At 20.9% G+C, this 22,987-nt stretch overlaps 2 protein-coding genes across 4 annotated transcripts; one reads left to right on the forward strand and one right to left on the reverse strand.

Annotated features, from left to right (window-relative positions):
• Positions 1-445: 445 nt before the first annotated feature.
• On the reverse strand, positions 446-15,722 carry LOC727278 (ectopic P granules protein 5 homolog). 3 transcript variants are annotated; one of them, XM_026442729.1, is made up of 30 exons: positions 15,621-15,720; positions 14,889-15,125; positions 13,424-14,581; positions 12,426-12,830; positions 12,126-12,348; positions 11,870-12,042; positions 11,664-11,804; positions 11,441-11,601; positions 10,570-10,699; positions 9,951-10,495; positions 9,684-9,861; positions 9,393-9,416; positions 8,993-9,220; positions 8,770-8,933; positions 8,474-8,659; positions 8,241-8,364; positions 7,254-7,772; positions 7,012-7,154; positions 6,735-6,912; positions 6,439-6,636; positions 6,235-6,366; positions 5,180-5,413; positions 4,906-5,089; positions 3,654-4,213; positions 2,533-2,702; positions 2,248-2,456; positions 1,919-2,164; positions 1,460-1,676; positions 1,179-1,388; positions 446-861 (listed from the first exon to the last, which is right to left on the reverse strand). In XM_026442729.1, exons 1-30 carry the CDS (start codon positions 15,642-15,644, stop codon positions 510-512), a joined length of 7,653 nt encoding a protein of 2,550 aa, XP_026298514.1. In that variant the 5' UTR covers positions 15,645-15,720; the 3' UTR covers positions 446-509. The 3 variants fall into 3 exon arrangements, with proteins under 3 accessions (XP_026298514.1, XP_026298515.1, XP_026298516.1); XM_026442730.1 differs by lacking the exon at positions 9,393-9,416 and having other exon boundaries at positions 510-861; XM_026442731.1 differs by lacking the exons at positions 446-861; positions 1,179-1,388; positions 1,460-1,676 and having other exon boundaries at positions 2,030-2,172; positions 15,621-15,722.
• A 2,284-nt stretch (positions 15,723-18,006) lies between these two features.
• Positions 18,007-20,784, forward strand: LOC412688 (ribosome biogenesis protein NOP53). The gene is made up of 3 exons (XM_396143.7): positions 18,007-18,859; positions 18,927-19,432; positions 19,719-20,784. Exons 1-3 carry the CDS (start codon positions 18,119-18,121, stop codon positions 19,792-19,794), a joined length of 1,323 nt encoding a protein of 440 aa, XP_396143.4. The 5' UTR covers positions 18,007-18,118; the 3' UTR covers positions 19,795-20,784.
• The last annotated feature ends 2,203 nt before the right edge of the window (positions 20,785-22,987 follow it).

Genomic DNA, 22,987 nt, shown 5'->3' on the forward strand with positions numbered 1-22,987 from the left:
AATATAAAATATTTTCAATTAAAATTTAATACTTATGATACTCAATTTTATATTTTACATTAAATAATAAGATTTAGTTTACTAATTTAATATTTTATTTTTAATCACAAAATCATTGTACTAAGCTTAAATACTTAAATACATAAATTTCTTATGAAGATAATAAATTAATGTATAAACATTAGAATATACAAAATATACAAATTTTTATACATAACTTTTATTTTTAAAGAAAATAATTATTTTCATATTATATATATTATATATATTTTATATTATATATTATATACAATATAAAATTATATAAATATATATAAATATATATTAATAAATCAAATATTTATGACTAGATTTACACAAATTTTACAAATTTTATTAAATTGAGCTATAATATTTATGTAGAAAACTATTTTCAATTTTTGTACAATAAAATTTAATAAAATGTAAATTAATAGATATAAAATTACTTATTGTATCATTCTGATCATACTACAAAAAAAATAATTATATTAATCTATTAAGACATGCAAATATCTTTGATTATAAAGCTCTGTTGTCAATATACCTATAATTATTGTTGCATTATGTAAAGAATTAGCAGGATCTCTAATTAATTTAATAGATCGTTCTATATCTCCTTTAAGCGTTACATATTGTTTGTTTAATACAAGTCCTTCTAAAGATTGCATACCTTTAATTGCTTCTGAATTAGGACGAATTTCTATTATATCTGGTTCACTTATTTTTGATAATGCTACTCCAGGTGAATGAGGTGTGAATCTTATCATCTGATGTTCCGATTTTGATTCAGGTAATTGAGCTAAACAATATACCCCTATTGCACGACTTAAAAATTTGCACCTAAATATAAAAATTAAATTTTTATATTAGATAAAATAATATGTCGCAATAATAAATTTTAAACATTAATAAACATTTAATAAATACAGGAGAAAGAATAAAAAAAAACATATTTTAATATTTTGTTTTGAGTTTTTTTAATATTTTAATATTTTAATATTTCTTTTTATATAATATATAAAATCTATTATTTTATGGCATAATTTTCAAGTTAAATAAAAAATATATTTAAATTAAAAAATTTAAAATTTATATATTATAATTTTATAAATATGAAATATATAAATATATATATATATAATTATTATATAATTTACCTCATTGAAAGATTGGAATTTTTCTTAAGGCCAATAGCTCCTAATATACCCCATCCTTGTCCTCCATCATCAGCAATTGTTAATAATGATCGTGCTAAACTTTTAAGAGCTCTAGCAGCTATTCTAGTATTTTCATTATATTGACATTGTCTATATGCTAATTCACATGTTTTAGCCCAAAGGAGAGGCAACTTTTCTTCATTTATATTCCTAAAACAATAATATTCAAGTAAATATGAATGTATTGATATATAATTTTTTTAATAATAATTTTAACTTACGTTGGCCTAATAGCAGAGATCCAGTCAACTAAATTTATGAGAAGCACTCCTTCTTCTCTAATATCTTGACATAATGGAAGTCGCTTAAGTAAAATAAAGTACAAAGCAAGAAGCTTTCCTTCAGAAACTAAGAAAGATTCTACTGGTGGTTGTCGAGGTATTATTGATTGCAAAATTGTTAAGACTGAAGCCCAAGTTGGTGAAAATTCTTCAAATGCTGTCATATAAATTAAGATGTTATATATTAAATATTAAGTATAATTATCTTAATATCAAATTGTATAAAATCAAACATAATATTTAACAAATATTTATAATTAGTAATTTTGCATTAAGTCTTTAAAATTATACAATAAAAATAAAAATAATGTAATAAGCAAAAAATATATATATAATACTTAATTATATAATAATACTTAATTTTAATAATATATTTTGATAACAAAATTATATATATACCATTAAATTTAAAATATGCTTCTAATGCAGCCTCCATTAAATCTCCGAATATAGATGGTGAAGTAACAGTTGTTCCAATGACTTTAAGTATACTCATGAGAATTGGATTACTATCTGTTCTTTTTGAAAGCCACATTGTCCAACTAACACGAAGATGTTCCATAAGAAATCCATTTTGATTTATAGCATGAAGCAATTCAGTAATCAATAAACTTGCTTCTGGAATTTGTTGTGATTCTGAAACAGCTGAAGATCTTTTCTTATATTTTAATTGCACTTTTAATTATACATATATATAATAATTTAGATCATAAACATATTATATTTACTGTTTATAATAACAGCTTCCATATCATCTAACATTTTTGATAATGTATTGTTAAATATTTTTGGATTTGTAGATACTAAAGATTTATATCGAGTTGTACAAGTGATTAATAGTTTTATTGAAGATCTTATATAAAGTTGTCTTTTTTTCAATGTAGTTGGATGAAAATGGCTCATCAAAGAATCATAGCCTGCTGCTACCTTTAGCAAACTATATAATGTAACATTTATTATAAACTTTGTAATTTAAGATTATAATTAAATTGATAAAATAAAATTATATATACTTATGTATGGCAATATCTATTGGATGGCATTGATCATTACAAACATGGAGAACAACTCTTGAATCACAACTCATAACATGCCAATTAATTATATGATCATATGTAATAGCATCTAACAAGTGCCAAGAAAATTTTTCAGCTTCCATAATTAATTGAATTACTTTATCAGTCTGAAAATATATTATTGATATTTAAAATTATACTTATATTTCTATTATATTTATATTATATTATAGTATATTATATTATATTTATATTATAGTATATTTATATATTATTAAATGTTTTAAATAAAATGTTACAAATTATGTTTTTTAAAAACTATTGCAGATATTGTTTTGTTTTTTATTTTAAATTAAATGATTTAAGATTTTATTGTGAAATGCATTTAAAATATAAAAAATTTGAAGCGAGTATCTTAAATGAAATTCTTTCTATTATTGATTATAGTTGAATATTTTGTTACTTGTATTACTTGTATTAATATTTATATTTTTCGTTTATCATTTAAATTATAAATTAATTTAATTTAAAATTAATTTTTATAATCATTTCAAAAGTAATAATTTTTTTTAAATAAAATCTATTATATAACTAGATTTATTTGTTCACTTAAATTTCTTAATAATTTGCATAGTAATTTATTTTTAACAAAATATGTATATTTCCAAAAGTTTTATTTGTTTAAAAAAATCTAAATATTTTAATTAAAAAAAATTTTTTATTTAAATATTGTAAATTTTTAAATTTTTAAATATTAAAATTTAAAAAAATAAAAATTTTAAATTATTCATGTACTAAAATTAATAGAAGATAAAATAAAAAATGATACTGAAAATTCAGTATTATAGAGCTCCAGTCTATAAAAGTTTACATTATAATTCAACTATGTTTTAAATTTATCTATTTTATTATATGCTTAACAAGAAAAATATAATTATTATAATGTCATTAAAAAATAAAAAAAATGATAAAAAGATAAAAATCAAAATCTCTAAAATTCTTTTTAATATCATTAATAATTTTGATGATATATGTAAACTAATTAAAATTAAATTTCTTTATTTATGAATTTAAAAATTTTTATGTAATAAAAAATTAATATTATTCTTTTAAATTACCTGTCTAACATTTGGTTCATTAGATAATTTTACCAATAAATTTAATAAACAAACGTGCATTCTTGCTACAATAGTTGGTGGCTGTGTTGCTAATATATCATTTATCCAAAGTGGCCAATGTACACATGTAAATACACTTCCAAGGAATAAATGACTATCTGGCAAATACTGATCAATTACTTTTACCATTAATTCAACATCATTTATACATGGATAAAAACGATCCCATGGTAATGATAGAAAATTGCCATGAATAACATTTAAGATATGATCTTTAATTGAAGCATGTGCAAAATTAGTAACATAAAATTGCCAGACAAAACAAAGTATTTTGCTAGATGCTGGCAGAGTATCGTTAATGAAACGAATACATTCGACAAAAATTGCTACAAATTTATTAGCATATGGACCATCTGCAATAATCCATGGTAATAAAACTGATCGGTCATCTGTAAGCTGTTGAATCCATGCAGCAGTTGGTTCTTTCAAATTTCGCGTCCAATATGGTGTAATCCAAGGTGAATACATTTCACTTAAAACAGGCCATATTTTCTCGCACACTTTAATAATATAATAATTATATATATATTATATAGAATTTTTTTTTATTAAACTATAGAAGCATAAATATAAAAAAAATATTACATGACTTTTTGTTATGTTTTATTATAATATTTATTTAACAAATATTTAGTTTGAAATATGTAAGTATAACAACAAATTCCATATATAAATTATAGAATACACATTGTCTACTTATATGTATTTATTTATATATATAACATATAATAAATAGTGCAGCACAGAAATAATACTATATATCAATAAATTTGTAAGTGAGATACATATATGTGATAAAATTCTAAAGTTCTAAAGTAATTTATTGTAATAAATTATATATTGATATCAAACTTATATGTATTAACAATAGAAGAACATAAAAGAGAGAATTTATATAATTTAATCATAAATGATATTTTTCAAAATAGATTTTTCATAATTTTTCAAAAAACATCATATAAATACAGATATAATATAATAGTGGATATAATAATAGTGGACTTTTTAAATTCTAGAATATAAAATTTATTGTTGCATATATTTTTCAAATTATATGTAATGCTTATAATTTTATAATAAGCAATCTATTTCAAAACTTCATGTAATATTTTTTTTTATATATAGATAATATTTATTTTATTTAAAAAAAATTATAAATATTTTGTATATAATATAAATTTCAAATGCTTACATTGATCTCCTAATGAACCTCGATCAGATTGTAGTGTAAGTGCAACAAGAGCATGACCTATCATGCCAAGGAATGTACTTAATGGATCATTATAGATTCTATATTTTGGATATAATCCATAAAGACCATATTGTAAACGTTCTTGCATAAAATGTTTACTTAATAATATAGCTGTATCGTGTACCTGTAATTAAAAATATATTTATTTTTCTTTGTATATTTACTTTAAATATTATAAACAGAAAATAGATATATTTTGTTTGAAAAAACGAACCTCTTGTCGAGAAAGAAGTTTTTGTTCAGTAGCATAATGACGAATATTATCTCTAATTTTAGAATTACTCAAAAAAGCATTTTTTGATTTACCACTAAGGGTTCCTAGCAAATCACGCCAAACATCTAGTGATAAATTTTGACTTTCACTACTTTTTAATACAACACTTAGAACTTCGCCATAATGTTCAGGAAATTCATGTAATAATATAAGTCGTAAATGGTTTCTAAATAACTGTAAGAAAAAATTTATTACAAAAAAAAAACATTAATTAGATAATTCTTAAAATCTTTAAATTGATAAAGAGAATAGAATATCATAATAGAATATTAATAAAATTTTTTCAAAAAATAATATTCCATATTATTAAATTGGATAATATATATTTGAATAACAAAATAAATATTCCAAAAATATTATTTATTTTATCTTTTTGATTAATTACCTTTAATATTAGAAATTATAGATATGTATTATAATTAAAAATTTAAATTACATATTATAATAATAATCCAAATTTTTTGTATTTTAAAAAATTAGTGTCTTTAAACTATTGAAATTAAAAACAAACATATATATAAGATATATATAAGATATATATAAGATAATATAAGATAATAATCTGATAATCTGCAGTGATTTTAAAAGTATAGAATAATTTGTAACATTTTATATCAAATCTTAATTAAATATGATGATAAAATCGTTATTGTCTATTCGGCCAATATAATATAATAAATAATAATCGCGTTCAAATTGGTAACATGAAACATTGTATTTATTGATTGCATTATTTAAAATAGAAATTGATTTGTTTTTTATTATATCACATGTTTTGTCATATCTATAAAATATATATATATATATATGGGAAATCGTTGACGATTAGAAACAAACAAGACTAAATCATATAAGAATACTCGCATTGTCGTACTGATCAATATTGAATACATTATTTTGTTGTTGTATAATTAATTAGAATGAAATGTTATAAAATATCATAGAATTAGTATTTATACATTTATCATAAAATGAAATTTATTAAATATAAATACCTCATGTAATATCAATTTAGTTTCTTCTGGATTGAGACCCATATTACAAAGAGCTCTAGATATCAAATCTATGAATGTTGATCGTTCACTTAATCTTGGACGCTTATAATTTAACCAGATTCCTACATCAAACTAAAATAAAAATAAAAATAAAAATAAAATATGAAAATATTATAAGAAATAAAAATAACACAAATAGCATACTTTTGATAATAATACAAAACAGAGATCGACATTTGTGCTTGTTGAAAATTCGACAACAGTTTGATACATTTGTAAAAATGTTGAAGCACTACCAGCAACAGGTGTAAAATAAGGTCCAAGTAAACCACCTAGATTTGATTTTTGCATAATAGTATTTAATAATTGTAGACCTTGACTTTCTTCTCCATTAATGAATGACTATTAAGATTAATATATATTAATATTATAATTAATTAAATGTATTAATAATATAATACATTAAAATTATATTTATTAATTTTTATAATTATAATTACCTGCCCTAATTTTTCTAGACAAGTAGTAATAAGTTGTTTTGTTGGTGGACATAATGATACTTCTTCTGTATAAGAGTTTATAAGATGATAAAATAATTTAACTCCACTTTCTTGGATTTTGTATAATGTCGTAGTGTTTTCATTAGTTCGATTTATTAATATTTCATGTTCTAACATCCTGAAAATAAAAAATTATTTATTTATTTTTAATTAATATACATTTATATTTAAAATTTCAATTTATATCATAAAATATAACAATATATATTATACATACGCAATTAAATGATCAATAAAAAGACATCCTTGAGTAACTTTACTAGGTGGTGGTTGACTTGCTTTTATTAATAAATTTTCATATTCAGCTCTATTTTGTGTTATCATATGATCAATACCATCACTAATGTGTGCTTCAAGTACCTATAAATGTATAAATTAAATAATAAATATAATATAATCTATAAAATAATTTTATTTAATTCTGAAAGAGAAATCATAGATTATTATTATTATTCTTACTTTAACTGTAATTACTGCTGGACCAGCACAATGCACAGTAGGTGGTGTTCCTGACCTAGTGTGTTTCTGATTTGGAGGTGCTGGATCACATAATGCATGCAATGTTACTTGATTCTCATTCTCTTTATAAAGTGTAGGCACTAGTTCCAAAAAGCTAGAATCTACTGCAGTATGTTCAGAAATCATTAAATTATATGTCTGAGCATAATCTAATATTATCTTAAGATATGGTTTAACGAGATCAATTACTGAATTTGAATTATATATATTTTCTTTTGGTATACAATTAAAAATTGTTTGATTGCAATTTAAAGGTGGAGGTGAAACAGAATATTCGTATGTAGTCAATCGTTTAAATATTCTTTGTAATGGTGGAATCTTTTCAGAAAGTAAAGTCGATACATTTTTTCCTTTTTGATAAGTTTCTTGATTTCTATTACATGCACATTCCCATTCTTGAACAGCCATCATTTGATTTTGTTGTACGGCTGAATAATCAATATATTCTAACCATGGTGTCTATTTAAACAAACATGAAAGAAATGAGATAAAATAGAATTTATAATACATTTCATTAGTTAATAATAATATAAAATAATTATATATATAAAATTAAATTAAAAATAAAAAACAACATTTTGTAAAAAGCTTAGTTAAAAAAAAATTGAATTATTTAATAGATATATTTGAAAATCTTTTTCTTTGTATTATATTTTTTTATGTTATATGAAGTGATATTAATGTCAAATTATTACTAATAACATATTTATTAATTAATTATTTTATTAATTTATATTTATATTATTGAATTATTGAAAATGAAAAAAAGAATAATTAATATTAAAATTAAATTACTATTAAAAAATATTATTCTTTATTTTCGATTTAGATATAGAATCACTCTTATATACTGTACTTTAATACTGTTTTAATATTTATTGTTTTAATATTTTTTATTTATAATAAATATAATAAATTAAAACTTACCCAGTTATCTTGAACAAGTAAAACTAATTTTTGTGACATATATTGTGGAGGTAGAGCTGGTAAATAAAGACCCGGTTCATGCAATCTTGGTTCTTCAAGCCACAAACTTAAAGTTTTATAAAATCTTAAAATATGTAAAAATATGTAAAATTAATGATTAATAATAAAATTAATTTATAATATTCTTTTTCACAATTTTTACATTTATGTTTTATATGTTATATATAACATACTTTGCTACATTAAAATAAAATGAACGTTTATCATCAGTGATTGGTTTTCCATTATCTAAATCTTTTTCCCCTTTTAATTGGAAATATGTTGTAGTATCATGTAAACGTTTTTTTAATTTTTTTAAATAACTTAAATTAATCATGCCCTCAAAAAATTTTTCACCAATCCCCCCATGATCAATGACACTAAAAAATAAATTGCATTATTACAGATATATTATTAATATATTACTAATATAAAACCAAGATATATAAAATATAAAAAATAAAAATATAAAATTTTTTGTAAAACAAACCCTGATAATGTTGGGACTCTTGCAAGAAATAAAGCAAAAAAATTTTGCCATAAAAGAGGAAGAATAGGATGTCCTATAGGTGTATCTAGAGCTTGTTGTGACCAACGATATATAGATAATCCATTAATTCCAAATGGTTGCATTTTTACAGTTACACAAGCTCGCTAAAAATATATTAAATATATATAATAAATTATTAAATGTTATAAAAAATATGAAATACCTTAATAGCAGTATCTAATGATATATTAGGTTGTGCTGATAATTCCTTTAAAATTTCATGCCATAATCCAGTTTTAATTTCTCTATTATATTGTTCAGTTAATAATATTTGATGAGCAACCCATACTGATTGAGTAGATTTTCCTAAAAGACTAATCGAATTTGAAGAACCAGTTGCCCAATTTAAAAATGATCCAAATGATGTTATCACATTACGATTAGATGCATTCTGAAAATAATTTATTAAAATATGATTTTAAAAATACTTTAATATAATTATTACATGTATCTGTATAAATATAAAAGTAGATTAATATCTTGTAATAATAAGTTTATATTCTAAGGATAAACAAAAAAGAAAGGAGAGGAAAGAGAAAAAAAGAGAACGAGAGAGATCACACCTCATTAATTTCCTCTGTGGCAAGCTAATAAAATGAAAATATTTTTAAATTAATATAAAATATTGAAATATTAATTCCTTACAAGTAAAAAATAATATTTTAATAATTTAAATATTATAACAACATTTTATAGAATAAATTTAATGAAATTAACTTCGTAAAAAACCTTGACATTAGTTTTAGCTTTTTATAAAAAATATTTTAATGTTTTTACTTATAATACAATATTTAATACAATATTTAATATATCGATATAATAAAATTCTAATAGTAAATAAAAATTGATCTTACAGAGAAAAGATTCTGAAACATATGCTCCACTGTTTCTTTTGCATCTGTATGAAAAAATGCAGCACTAATAACTATGTCCATTAAATATAATACACTTTGATCTTTATTCCAATCTGGTATATGTATAAATGTATTCAACCATAGATATACAAATTCTTTTGGTGTCTGTAAATGATATCTACAACAAATTATATCATTTTAAAAATAAAATATTATTCAATATTAATAATATTAAACAAATTACAAAATACATAAAATATCGTTTACTTTTTATAATTATATAAATGTGAATGTATCATATTTGAAAATTGTTTCAGTATTGTTCCTGGAAATTCAGGAGTTATAAGGCTTTTAGCCACTTTCATATAAGATCTATCAGCCATAATTAGAGAAATAACAAGACTAATAAATTTATCATTCTTAAGTAATGAGTCAACACATTCCAAAAATAATGGTATTATATGATGTAAACATATAAGCATTTGTTCATATTTACAATGATATTGTAATATTTCTAATTGACCAAAACCTTTTAAACATATCAAAGGTATAGAATGGCCCCATAATGTCATAAGTGTTGCTACATAACATGCAATAGGTTGCTTTTCTCGTATACCAGTGACTAAAATTTCTAAACTTAAATCAGAATCCATATCTGGTACATGAGCAAAAGCTGCAGTAGGATTTAAAAGTGCATAATGACAAAGTGCTTCAGTTTGATCGAGTTGATGTAATCTAAGTTTAGAAACCATATCCCATGCCCATAATGAAAAAATATGTTCAGCATTTTGAGGCCTTATTATTGTTGACATCTACAAATGTAAATATATATAAAAAATTAAAATTTATTTTGTTAATTATAGATATATTAATATTTAATTTATACCTGTTTAACACCTTCTACTAATAAAGAAGTATTTTGGACAGAAGAATCAGGTACATATTTCATAGTAAGTTCAACAATTAATAATGCTATACGTCTATGTAAATCAATAGGAAGATATAAACTATCATTTCTGTAAAAATATATGATTATATTTTTACACATAAATTTTATATTATTTTATATTTTATATAATTTTATATTTTTATTTAAATCTCTGTCTTTTTTTGTGAAAATATTCAAGTACATTATAAATTTAAGTTATCAAATTAAAATAAAAAGTTTTTCATAAAAGTATGATTATCCATATGGAATGAACTATTGAATTAATAAAAAACAACAATAAATATCATAAATATTATAAAAAAACAAAAAAAATATTGTATTAATTATTTAAAAAATAATTTTTAATAAAATTAAACTGTTTTTAAAATATTATTATAAATTAGTTATTATTTTTTAAATTCATAAAGTTTTTGAAAATTTTCGTAACATGAAAATTCATTTTTTTCAATATTTTTTCAAACAATTGTTTATATGAAATCTACAATTTTTTATTTTAAAAATATTATATGTTGCAAAAAATTTTTATTATATATATTATATATATTCTGTTTATTATATATTTATTCCAGATATAAAGCATATAAGCTATATATTAATGTTCAAATATTTTTATAAATAATTATATTATAATTCATTATTTTTCAAGTAATTATATAATACATATTGCATTTTTTTTATTTTTTAAACATAACAATAATATAAAAATTTAAATTCTATTTTTAAATGATTTTTCATGTATATATATATAAAATAAATTAGGAATTATTTTTCTTATTATTATTATTATACTATATTACTAAACTCTTACTCATCAAATCCCCAATTTAAGTGAGTAAGGATTAAACGGGCCAAATGATTCTCAGTTGATGTCAATGAATATTGATGTAACCATGTAGAAAGAATAATTATATCTTTCTCTTGTAATATCCATTTGTATAATTTTAAATCAGTAAATAGATATAAACTTAACTAAAATTTATAAAGTTAAATTTTTAAAAATATTTATTTATAAAAAAATATATTTCTTATACCTTTCCAGCTGATACAAAATTATCTCGTAATTTTTGTAAAATATCTGATAGTAATGAAGGATATTTATATGTTAAATTTGACAGAAGAGATCGAGCATCTTTTGAACAAGAATCTTGTGTTTTTTCACTAAGAAATCCAATCTGTAATTATCATTATTTTTAAATATTAAAAAATGATATATAATATAAACAATAATAATACATACTTGAAATAGATCTATTGTTGTTGTTTTCACAAAATCATAATCCTGCTCAGTTCTTGCTAAAGCCATATTAGCAAAAGTTGTTAAAAGAAAATATGATTCATCTCCTGGCATACTACTTAATTTTTCTTCAAATTTTGTACAAAGTTGTGAAGAATTTAATTCATTTATCCAATCTTTAATATCATTAACATAATATCAAAATTTTTATAGTTTTCAATTTCAAAAATGTTTATTTCAATTAAAAAATTATACATACCATGAGTAGATCTATTAGAAACATGCATATCTATTTGCGTACAATCAGTATGTAAAATATAAAATATTTGCCATAGAGTATTAGATGATATTAAATCATATGGCAGAGAAGCTAAATATTGCCATGCTCCTAAACGACGTGAAGAAAATATACATAAAACTGCTCTCAAAAAAAAACAATCAAATTCAAGTTGAAGTTTTTTCAATATTGATACATCATTAATCTATAAAATTAAAATGTAAGAGTACATAAAATATAATTACAAATTTATATTAAATTATTCTTAATAATATGATTTACCTGATTTTTATCAAATTCCTCCCATTGATCATTAGCATATTGTACAATATCTTTAATTAATGCACTTAATCGTTTAGTTAATTGTCTATATCTTGGAGAGTCATATGTTTTCAAGCCTTGTTTTAAAAGTCTAATAATAGTTGTAAAAAATGCAAACATTCGGAACAAATGATGATGTGTAATATAAGTTTTATTTTGATGATAATCATCATTTTGATATTGGATACATAATACTTGTTCAAATATTTTACTAAAAGGAATTTGATTTAATAACGAAATAAGATCACTTTCAAATAAGTTTGCACCAACATTGGCAATATCTTCATCTTCTTCTCCTTCTTCATCCAACATTACCCAAACAGTATCACCTGGACTACATATTGTATCTTGTAATGATTGTTGTACCTAATTAAAAATTAAATTTTATCAATTCATTGATTATCATTAAATAATGACTTTCAATTTTAATAATATTTTTTAATTTTTTGTTTTAGTTTTAAGCTTTTAAATGCTTTTATTTCATCATTAAAATAAAATTTTAATTATTTGACAAAATCATATTTCTATTCATTTTTATAAATAAAGAATTATATATTTTATGATTTCAAATATTTCATAAATATTATATAATTATATTCTTTAAATAAATCTATTTTTTAAATATTGATTTTAAATTAAATTTTGGAATTATAATATCTGAAAATTATTATTGTGAAAAATATTATTTATCCAATATTTTGAATATTTTGCTATCAAGATACATTGGATAACTTAATATAGATTAACATTGGATAATATTCAATTTATATTAGATCTATGTTAGATTTCAATTTTTTCTTATTTTGTAAAAATAAATATTTTTTCCCAATTAAAATCTTGTTTTAATAATAAAATAATTTTTTTTTAAAAAGATTAATATTGTCAAAATTGGCAAAAGTCATTAAACTATTTATTTCTAAATTATGTATTTTTAATTAGAAGTAAGTATTTATAAACACCTGTTCGAGAAATTTTTCTCTATCCTTAATGGGTAATAAAATAACAGCCAATGTAGCTATTATATGATCTAAATATGGATCATTTAATGAAGATATGCCTAATTTTCCATGTTGTTGTGATATTGGAGTTTGAACATAACTGCGAGCCCAATTCATTACTCCACCAGGACATCTCAAGATATGGTTCAATATAAATAAATGATCTTGCCAAGTTGCTACTCTCAATAAGATTGCTATTAATCGTGTAAGCCATTCTCTAGTATCTGTTACAAATTTACCATCTTTTAATAATTTTCTTTGAAAATTGAATAATATAGTTATACACATTCTAATTTCCACTAATTGTGGAATTGTTTGAGAAGGTACATGTATTGGTAATAAATTTACGGGTGCATTATGAGGAAGATTTATAAATTCTTTACAAGATATGCAAACTCTTTGAATATAATATTCAATTTGAAATTTTAACATTTCTGCTTCATAACAATATAATGCTTGAGTATTATGTAATAGATCTTTTATTGTTGATAAATTTCGAGTTAATGCAGCTAGTGTCTGCTGATTAAAACGTGCAATATAATATTCATGTGTAGCAACAACAGGATTTCCATCTTGACATTCTCCTGTTTCTCTAATACAAGCTTTATCTAAACACCATAACTGTTTTTGCATTTCTCTACAGGATTTCTTTAAAATTTCCAATTCATGAGAATTGATAATTAAATTATTTCTTACACGAAGATAATTCATTAAAAGCTCATGTAATCTATGTTGCTGTCTAATTGCATTACTTCTAAGTTGTATTTCCGCAAATTCTGAAATAAACATATCAATCCATGCTAATTCCTGATTGAAATATAATGATGCTAATTGGCTCTCTGTAAATGGTATAATTTCTTTAAAAGAAATATGTATATCATCTACTTGATTTATGATAGAATCTGATTGATTTTTTGTTCGTCTATCATATATAAAGTTCTTTGAATTTGATATATTTGAATCTTGAGATAAATTTGTTGTTATACTTCCATTATTAAAACCATCAAGTGTATCTACTAAATCTATTGTAGAAATCGATGTTATAACTTCTTCCACTTTCTCATTTAAATTATTCCATGCTGATGTTAAATTATTTCCAATTTCATTATTAATTTTGGTCTAAAATTTATTAAAAAATATATTATAATTACTTACAATTTGTTTAAAATATATTTGAATATAGAAAATAATATTTAAACATTTATATTATATTATAATATATAATATAATATTATTATATTAATATTTAAATTAAACATTTTCTCAAAATCGTTTTTAAAATTTTATGATTCATTTCTTTATGTATTATATTATCATTAATTTTTTTTAAATAATAAGTTATTATAAAAAATTCTTTAACTATAACTTTAATTAATATTATTTTGATAATTTTTTTAATTTAAATAAAAAAAATTAAATTAAATACTTTGTCATTTATAGTTTGTAATCCTTCTGTTTCTTCTGAAATTATTTGAACTGATTGTTTTTCATAGAGTTCAGTGTCAATTGCAGCAGAATGTAATTCACTTTCCATATTTTCAACACCTTCTCCTTTTGGATAATTTGTAGGAGATTCTTCGAGAACACATTCAAATTCTTCCAATGTTGGAACATCTGGTATCTGTTGTTCCATAGAAAACTTGGATTTTTCTTCTCTTTTTTTCTAAAAATATATATTTTTTAATCTTAATTATATATATATAATATATAATATAATACATAATAATAAATTATATAAATATAATTTTTAATCTTATAAAACAACAAATTTCAGAAAAAAATTTTTATATGTTACATATAAAAATTATATTTATATATGTATATATGTTATATTTTTATATGTGTATTTGTTAAACATATTTAAATTTTTATAAATTATAATCTAAACTTATATTATTAATAAAAATAAATATTTTAAAATCTATACATTGATGATTCAACTTTAAATTCTTGTTATTATTAAACAATATTTATTACTGTTATATGATATTAACGTGATATTATATATTACATAAAGATATAAGTAAATATTTTCTTTATATGAAAAATAAAATATCTTAAATCATTGATTAAAGACAAAATAATAATTAATCAATATGATTACATAAAAATATTAAATAAAAAGATTAAAGAAAAATATTAAAAAATAAATATTCACCTTTCGTTGTTTTGGTACTTCCATTTTATATAAACACAATAAATTTTGTGTAAATTTCTTTTATATATAAATATTGAATTTATCACATAGCATTAACATGCAAAATATGAAAAATATAATTAAAAATAAGAATTATATTTATTACACAATAACAAATTTTCACAATACTATTCTGAAATATTTCTGAATATTAATATTACTGATTGATTACGCATTCTCTATTTCTTGCGTAACCTATCATCTGTCAAAATATATTACAATTTTAAATTGGCAGTTTTTATATTACAATTATTTAATATTAATTTTTTATTTAAAAAATTAATTTAATAAATTAATATTACTAAAACTTGCATAAAAAAATTCTGCGTAATGATTAGTATGAAATAGCAGACAATTTTTTTGTTTATCGATAGAATTACATACAAATAAAGTGCTGCCAGCTGTTCTAGAATCACAGGTGGTACAGGCATAAAATAGATATTATAGAATTCTTTTTTTATAAGGATAATGTATAGATAATATATAAAATTAACATAACATGCAATATTTTTTCGTGCCAGAAATCATAAATAGATATAGATAATAAGAACATTACCATTTTTATGCAAATTATCAGAATAAAATAAAATTATATGTTACAATATTAATAATTAAAATTAAAATTAAATTTTAGAATTTTTAAAAAATTTAGAAATTATAAATAACATATAGATCTAAATTCTTTATATTGCAAATAAATATAGAATTCTATATAGAAATATAAAAATATAGAATTCTATATTTTTATAAGTAATATATTTATTTATTCATTCTTATATATATTAATGAATATGTTATGTGTATATATGAAAATTAATATTGAAAGTTATTTGATCGAAAGTTAAATAATCTTAAAATAAATAATATAATAAAAAAAAATAATCTAAAACTAAATCTTTCTCATATTAATATATATTTCAAAAAACAACATTTACATTTTATAAATGATAGAATTGATCCATCATATTGAAAAAAAATTTATATAATAAATTTATATATAAAAAAAAAAATTAAAAAATAAATTGTGATATTTTTTCGAATGTATAATTGTTTTATTAAAAAAATATAAAATAAAATTTTGTTGAAAATTGTTTTTATTTAATATAGAAATTTCAAAATATATATGTATAACTCCAATAATCTAATCAATATTCGATGAAGCAAATAATAACTTTTATTAAGAATTTCAAAAACAAGTTTACATTTCATTTTATTAAATGAATTTGAATTGAATATGCATATTAAACAATTAAATTGCTCAAGAGCTTTTATTTTTTTTTAAATTTTATAATATCGAACTGAAACATAACTAATTCATTAATTAAAAAAATATTTTAATACATTTTTTTCTAATATTTTTAAAAGGTTGAAATAATAAAAAATTGAAGTAAAATAAATTTTTTAAATTAATTTTTAAATTATTTGTAAAATTTGATTTTTAAATTATTATTTTACTAATTGAAAATTATTGTTGTTTAAATTAATTTCATATACAATATGAATGTCCTAAAAATATGAGGTCATTCATTACTTGAAGATTTCTTAATGATTTTATTAACAAATTATTAACAAAAAAAACTAACCAATCATAGAACGCATAGCATAATTGAATATAATTGAATATTATATATTATATTGAATATTATAATTATATTTATTGTTCATAATATAATTTGATATAATTTTGTATCGAAAAAAAATATTTGTTATATTTAAATACTTCGTTATATATTGCTTGAATTTGTTCGTGGTCAATCGGCGGTATAGTCAATGCTATGCAGTTTGATTAGGTTAGTTTTTTTGTTAATAACTCATTAACAAAATCGAAACAAATATTTTTTCAAAGAAAAATATTACTTAAAATTACATTAGGAATCTCTAGTTAAGAGATGTTTCCATATTTTTGGGACTCTATATATAATTTAGAAATTAAACATTTGAAAAAAAAATCTTCAAAGTTCTATGTCCCTAGAAATAAAGTTTTAAGTTCAGTAAAGTTTAAAAAAAGATATATGTTTTATTTTCAACAAGAAACAATCAGAATCAATTTATCAACAATAAAGAAATTTGAAATATGATATTGTCAAGATATTTTTTTTAATAAATATATACAATAAATATATAAAATATATATATAAATATATAAATAATATATATATATATATATATATATATATATATATATATATATATATATATATATATATATATACATACATATATATATATATATAAATGTATAAAAATCTAATATTATTAATTCTCAAATATATAATAATAATTAATTCTCAAATAATAATAAATATAATGTTCAAAAATAAAAAATAAAATATAGTTTTACATATCATTTTTTTCTACAATAGGGAATTTTTCTTGCAACTCTAATTTCAAGCTCGAATTGAAAATCACATTATATTAAGTATTGTGCTGAATAATATAATTTTATTGATCACAATAAAATGCCTGCAATTAAAACGAAAAAACGTAAAGTTTCTAAAAAAACAAAAAAAGCATGGCGTAAATATACAGATACAAAAGATATTGAAAAATTTTTGGAAAATTCACAATTAGAAGAAAGGTTAGGTTCTTTCGCGATTCACAAGGATTCAGAATTGTTCAGTATTTCTATAGCACCTGAAATATTTTCAAAGCAAAAACGTCGAGAATTATTAAAATTGAAAGAACCACGATGTTTTAACATTTTAAAACCTCATACAGCCGTTCCAGATCCAATAACAAAAAGAAATCGTGTAAGAACTAAAGATGAAAGAAAAAATGCATTAGTTTTAAAAAAAGAAGCTATCAGAAAGTCTCAAAATATTTTGACATTAAAAGAAAAGTTAAGATTGAAAAACAAAATGATTGCAGCAAAGAAAAAATTAAATAAACCAAAAAGAGATGAATTTAATATAAATATATGGAAAGAAAAAAATACAAAAGACATTAATATTGATTGGATGTCTTCGGACACAATAAGACATACATTAACACATTTTGGAATAAAAAAAAAGAGAATACCTTCTTCTTTGCACAAAAAACCTTCTAATATTCCAGCAGTTGAAGCTCCTCATCCAGGTACATCCTATAATCCTTCATTTGAAGATCATCAAAAGTTATTACTTGAAGTAGCTCAAAAAGAAATGGAACTTATAAAAGAAGAAGAACATTTGAATAGAGTTACCACAAAAATGTTCAAAAAGGTATTATTTTATTAATTAAATTTATAAAATTAAAAATAAATAATTATACATTAAAATTATATTTTAGGTTTCACTTAAAGAAAAAGAAGATAACTTGATAAAAGAAATGTCAGAAGGTCTTAAATTAGAAGATAATCAAGATTTTAATGAAGATGAAAATAATGATCCAATAGTAAAATCTATAAATCCACCTGTTAAAAATAAAAAAAAAACTCGTGTGCAAAGACGTAAACAAAAAGAACAGAAAAATTTGGTACATAAAAAGCAACAAGAAAAAGTAGAGAAAAAAAAGATTTCAGATATATATAAATTAAGAGTATTAGATAGACAGTTAGCTGCTAAAGAAAAGAAAGAAAAAGTATTACACGAAAAGAGATTAAAGAAGAAAATACTTAAAACAGTGGGCACTAAAACTCTTAGTAAAGTTAAATTTGAACCTTTGGAACTTGATTTTAAATTAGGTTCAGAATTAACTGGAAATTTGCGGAATTCTGAACCAACTGGTAATCTATTGAAAGATAGATTCAAATCTCTTCAACAGAGAAATATTATTGCTCCTACTAATATCAAATTGTAAGTATAAGATACTTAATAATTAATTTATACAATCATATAAAATCATATAAAATTATATATTTTTCAATTATATATATATTTATTTTAATCACATTAATTTTATATCAAGTTATCTTCTTTTAAAATAATTTAAATATTTAAAATATAATTTAAATATTCATTCTCTATGTATGCATGAATATGTGTGTAAAATTATAATAGTTGTTAATTATATATTTTTTATAATTTCTCTTTATTAAATATTTAAATTATAATGATATATATATATATTCTTTTGTTACAGAAAACGAGACAAAGCTAAAATAAAACGTTTTATAAAATCAGATCATAAAATCGATGTGACGAAAGTAAAAAAGTAAAATAATTTATAATATTTTTAATAAATATAGGTTAAATAAAAAAAATAATAAACTTATTTAATGAGAGTTATCTCTTGAGACCATAAATTTTGTAATTCAAGTAGATAAAATTCAAGTAAACGGAAAAATACAGGTATAACTCAAATATTGAACAATCAGCAAAATGTCTCGAATTTATGAAACGTTCTGGATTATTTTAAATCTATGAACGAATATATATAATATATAGTATATAGTATAGAATACAAATATATAGTAATACTTACTTTAGCGTTCGCAATTAGGATCGAAAATAGAATTCTTATTTGATTAAATGATTTCTACGAATTCAATTGAATGAAAAAAAAGAATAAAATGTGAGATATGAATGTGAAGTATAATCGACACATGCAAAATGGACGATCATCGAGTTTCATTTTTCGACATTAATAGTTTATAATAATTGAGCAAAAAAAAAAAAAAAAGTATAAGTAATATATCATATATTCAACAAAATACATAAATTCAAGTGTTAAATATTTAATTTGAATGTTGAAAACAATTATAAAGTTTTCAAAAATTGATAAATATAATGACGAATATTTAAGTACTTAAAATTTAAATAGACAAAAAGCCGGATACAAAACTAAGCATCACTATAATATTAAATAATATCGCTTATGTTAAAATATATTAAAATATATAAAATCTGTAATGGAATATATTAGAATGTTCTATAACTTTCTTTCGCATAACGTTAACCATGACTTTAAATGACTATATTTACATAAACATGCAGGCTTATTTATTTGCCGTCTATGGCATCTTTTTTAGTCGTCTCAGAGCTCTTTTAAAATATGTTAGTAACAATCTCTTTTAAAACTTTTTTTTATACCGTTCAGTATGGATAGCCAAAGGAAGCATTTGCAGCATTTCATTGCTTTAAGAAAGGTAATAGTGCAAATGATACTACAGACGAGATTTGTACCGTTTACGGGAGTGCTACGACTATTATTACGATCATCCACAATTGATTTAAGAAATTTAGAGCTGACAATTTTGGCTTGAAAAATGAAGACCGCAGCGGCCGCATAGCAACGACGGATACGAATCTTATCAAAGCCATGTTGAAAATTCGCGATATAATGTGCAAGAAATAATGGATGCCACTAAAATTTTCAGAATAACAATACATAATTACCTGATGGGATATATTCGATGTGAAGTTTGGATTTCACAACTATTGATGGAGACCAGTCTTATAAATCACATCTTTATGTGAGATTTACTTCTCCAGCGACATGAAAGAGATCCTTACTTAAAGAAACTTGGAGACGAGATTTGGATTTTGTATCAAAATGTGCATCGAAAACACATTTTGTCCGAGGATAATAGAGCTTTAACTGTCGCGAAACCTGGACTTCATCCGAAGAAAGTTTTTTTATTTATTTAGTGAGATTGGAAATGTTTATTATGCTCTTTCTGTAAAGTGAAACCATCAATTTTTTATATTATTTTTTATATTATATTATTTTATTTTATTTTATATTATTTTTATTTTATTTTTTATATTATTTTTTATTTTATTTTTTATAGTATTTTACCAAATCCTATAATCAGCTTGATAAATTGAAAGCCACCTTAGCAGAAAAACAGCCAAAATTGACGAGATGCAAAATCGCATGTTGCATTGGTTATAGGAAAAAAGCTGTTACAGTTTGATTGAGAAATTCTACCGCATCCTCCGTATTCCCCAGATTTCTCTCCATCCAACTATTAATTGTTCATTAAAAAATTTTCTCCATGATAAATAGTTCTGTAAGCGAAATAAAAACGCAATATTTTACAAATAAGCCACAAAAATTTTGGAAAGAGGAAATAATGAGACTTTCTGAAAGACAGAAGAAAATGAGGAAAACGATTCATATATAATGCAATAAATCAATCTTAAACAGCAAATATTGCGTATTTATTTCGTATCAAAAAAAAGAAAGAAATTTATGGAACATCCTAATATAATTGATATATAATGAATCGAAAATAAGTTACTATAAACTAATATATTAATATTAAATTGGAACGGAAACGATTAAGTTCATGGTTATAGAACTTTATGTATAATTTTCAAAATAGATTATATTTGAATATTAATACAGTCAATGTATGTACAAAGTTTATCAGTTTAGTATATAAATAATTTAATTAAAAAAGTAAAAATAAAGTTATTATAAAATAATATAATATTGATAGGACATATAAATATTAAAGTAAAAATTATGATAGATGGAGATATTGTTTTTAGAAATTAATAATCAGTTTTAATTTTCTTAAGTACGATTCAGTAAATAGGTAGTTGATTCATTGAAAATTGTTAATCGATGGTGCAACAAATTCTATAATCAATATATATATATTAGAGAACTCTCATAATGACTTAAATTATGCTTTTCAAAATTATAATGACATTTCTATCATTTCAATCTAAAAAATGATAATTATTGGAATATGGAATAAATATTGGAATATGCTCGAAGCATACTATAATGTTACAATAACCAAGTTTATCATAACAAAAATTATCAGTTGAATAATGAAATAATAAGAGATTGAAAATTCAATCTTGTGTTTATCACAAAATTTTTTTGTGAATGTTTTCTCAATTGTTCGCGTTTACACAAAAAATGAAACATGTTACATGTTCATCCATAATGAATTGAGATTTTCTGAGAAACTCTATTGTTCTTTAGAAATCCTATATTCCAACTATAAATAATTTACAACCAAACATTTTATGAGGATTATAGAATGGAAATCATTACTACAAATTTAGAAATAAAAATTTTATTTCTCTAATTTAAAGAATTAAACAGTATGTTCGAACATCATTAAAGATGTTTTGAGAAAAGATGAATTTCCATTTAATTAGTAAATATATCAAATATTATTGTACGTAGCAAACTTATAATTACTTTTGATTGAAATTGGATTAAATTCATAGAGATCAAATGTTATTAAGATGAAAACTTAACAACATTATGGAGGATAATAATTTTCAATAAGAGTAATAAAAGAGTATAATTTTCAATAATAAAAACTCAGTTTTTATTATTTTATTATTTTTGTTATTATTATTTTATGATTATATATTATTATTAACATTGATCAAAAACGATTATAATGTCGAAGATGAATCGAAGAGTAAATCAACATTTAA

Source organism: Apis mellifera, linkage group LG9 (assembly GCF_003254395.2).
Source record: "Apis mellifera strain DH4 linkage group LG9, Amel_HAv3.1, whole genome shotgun sequence".
Taxonomy (NCBI): Eukaryota; Metazoa; Arthropoda; class Insecta; order Hymenoptera; family Apidae; genus Apis; species Apis mellifera.

Bases quoted from the DNA above. Each gene is read 5' to 3' on its own strand.
- LOC412688 (XM_396143.7), top strand. From the start codon at position 18,119: ATGCCTGCAATTAAAACGAAAAAACGTAAAGTTTCTAAAAAAACAAAA. The intron at 18,860-18,926 runs GTATTATTTTAT...ATTATATTTTAG, and splicing joins CCACAAAAATGTTCAAAAAG to GTTTCACTTAAAGAAAAAGA. The intron at 19,433-19,718 runs GTAAGTATAAGA...CTTTTGTTACAG, and splicing joins GCTCCTACTAATATCAAATT to AAAACGAGACAAAGCTAAAA.
- LOC727278 (XM_026442729.1), bottom strand. From the start codon at position 15,644: ATGGAAGTACCAAAACAACGAAAG. The intron at 6,637-6,734 runs GTAATTATAATT...TAATCTTAATAG, and splicing joins GTCTAGAAAAATTAGGGCAG to TCATTCATTAATGGAGAAGA. The intron at 2,703-3,653 runs GTAATTTAAAAG...ATATATTTTCAG, and splicing joins ATGAACCAAATGTTAGACAG to ACTGATAAAGTAATTCAATT.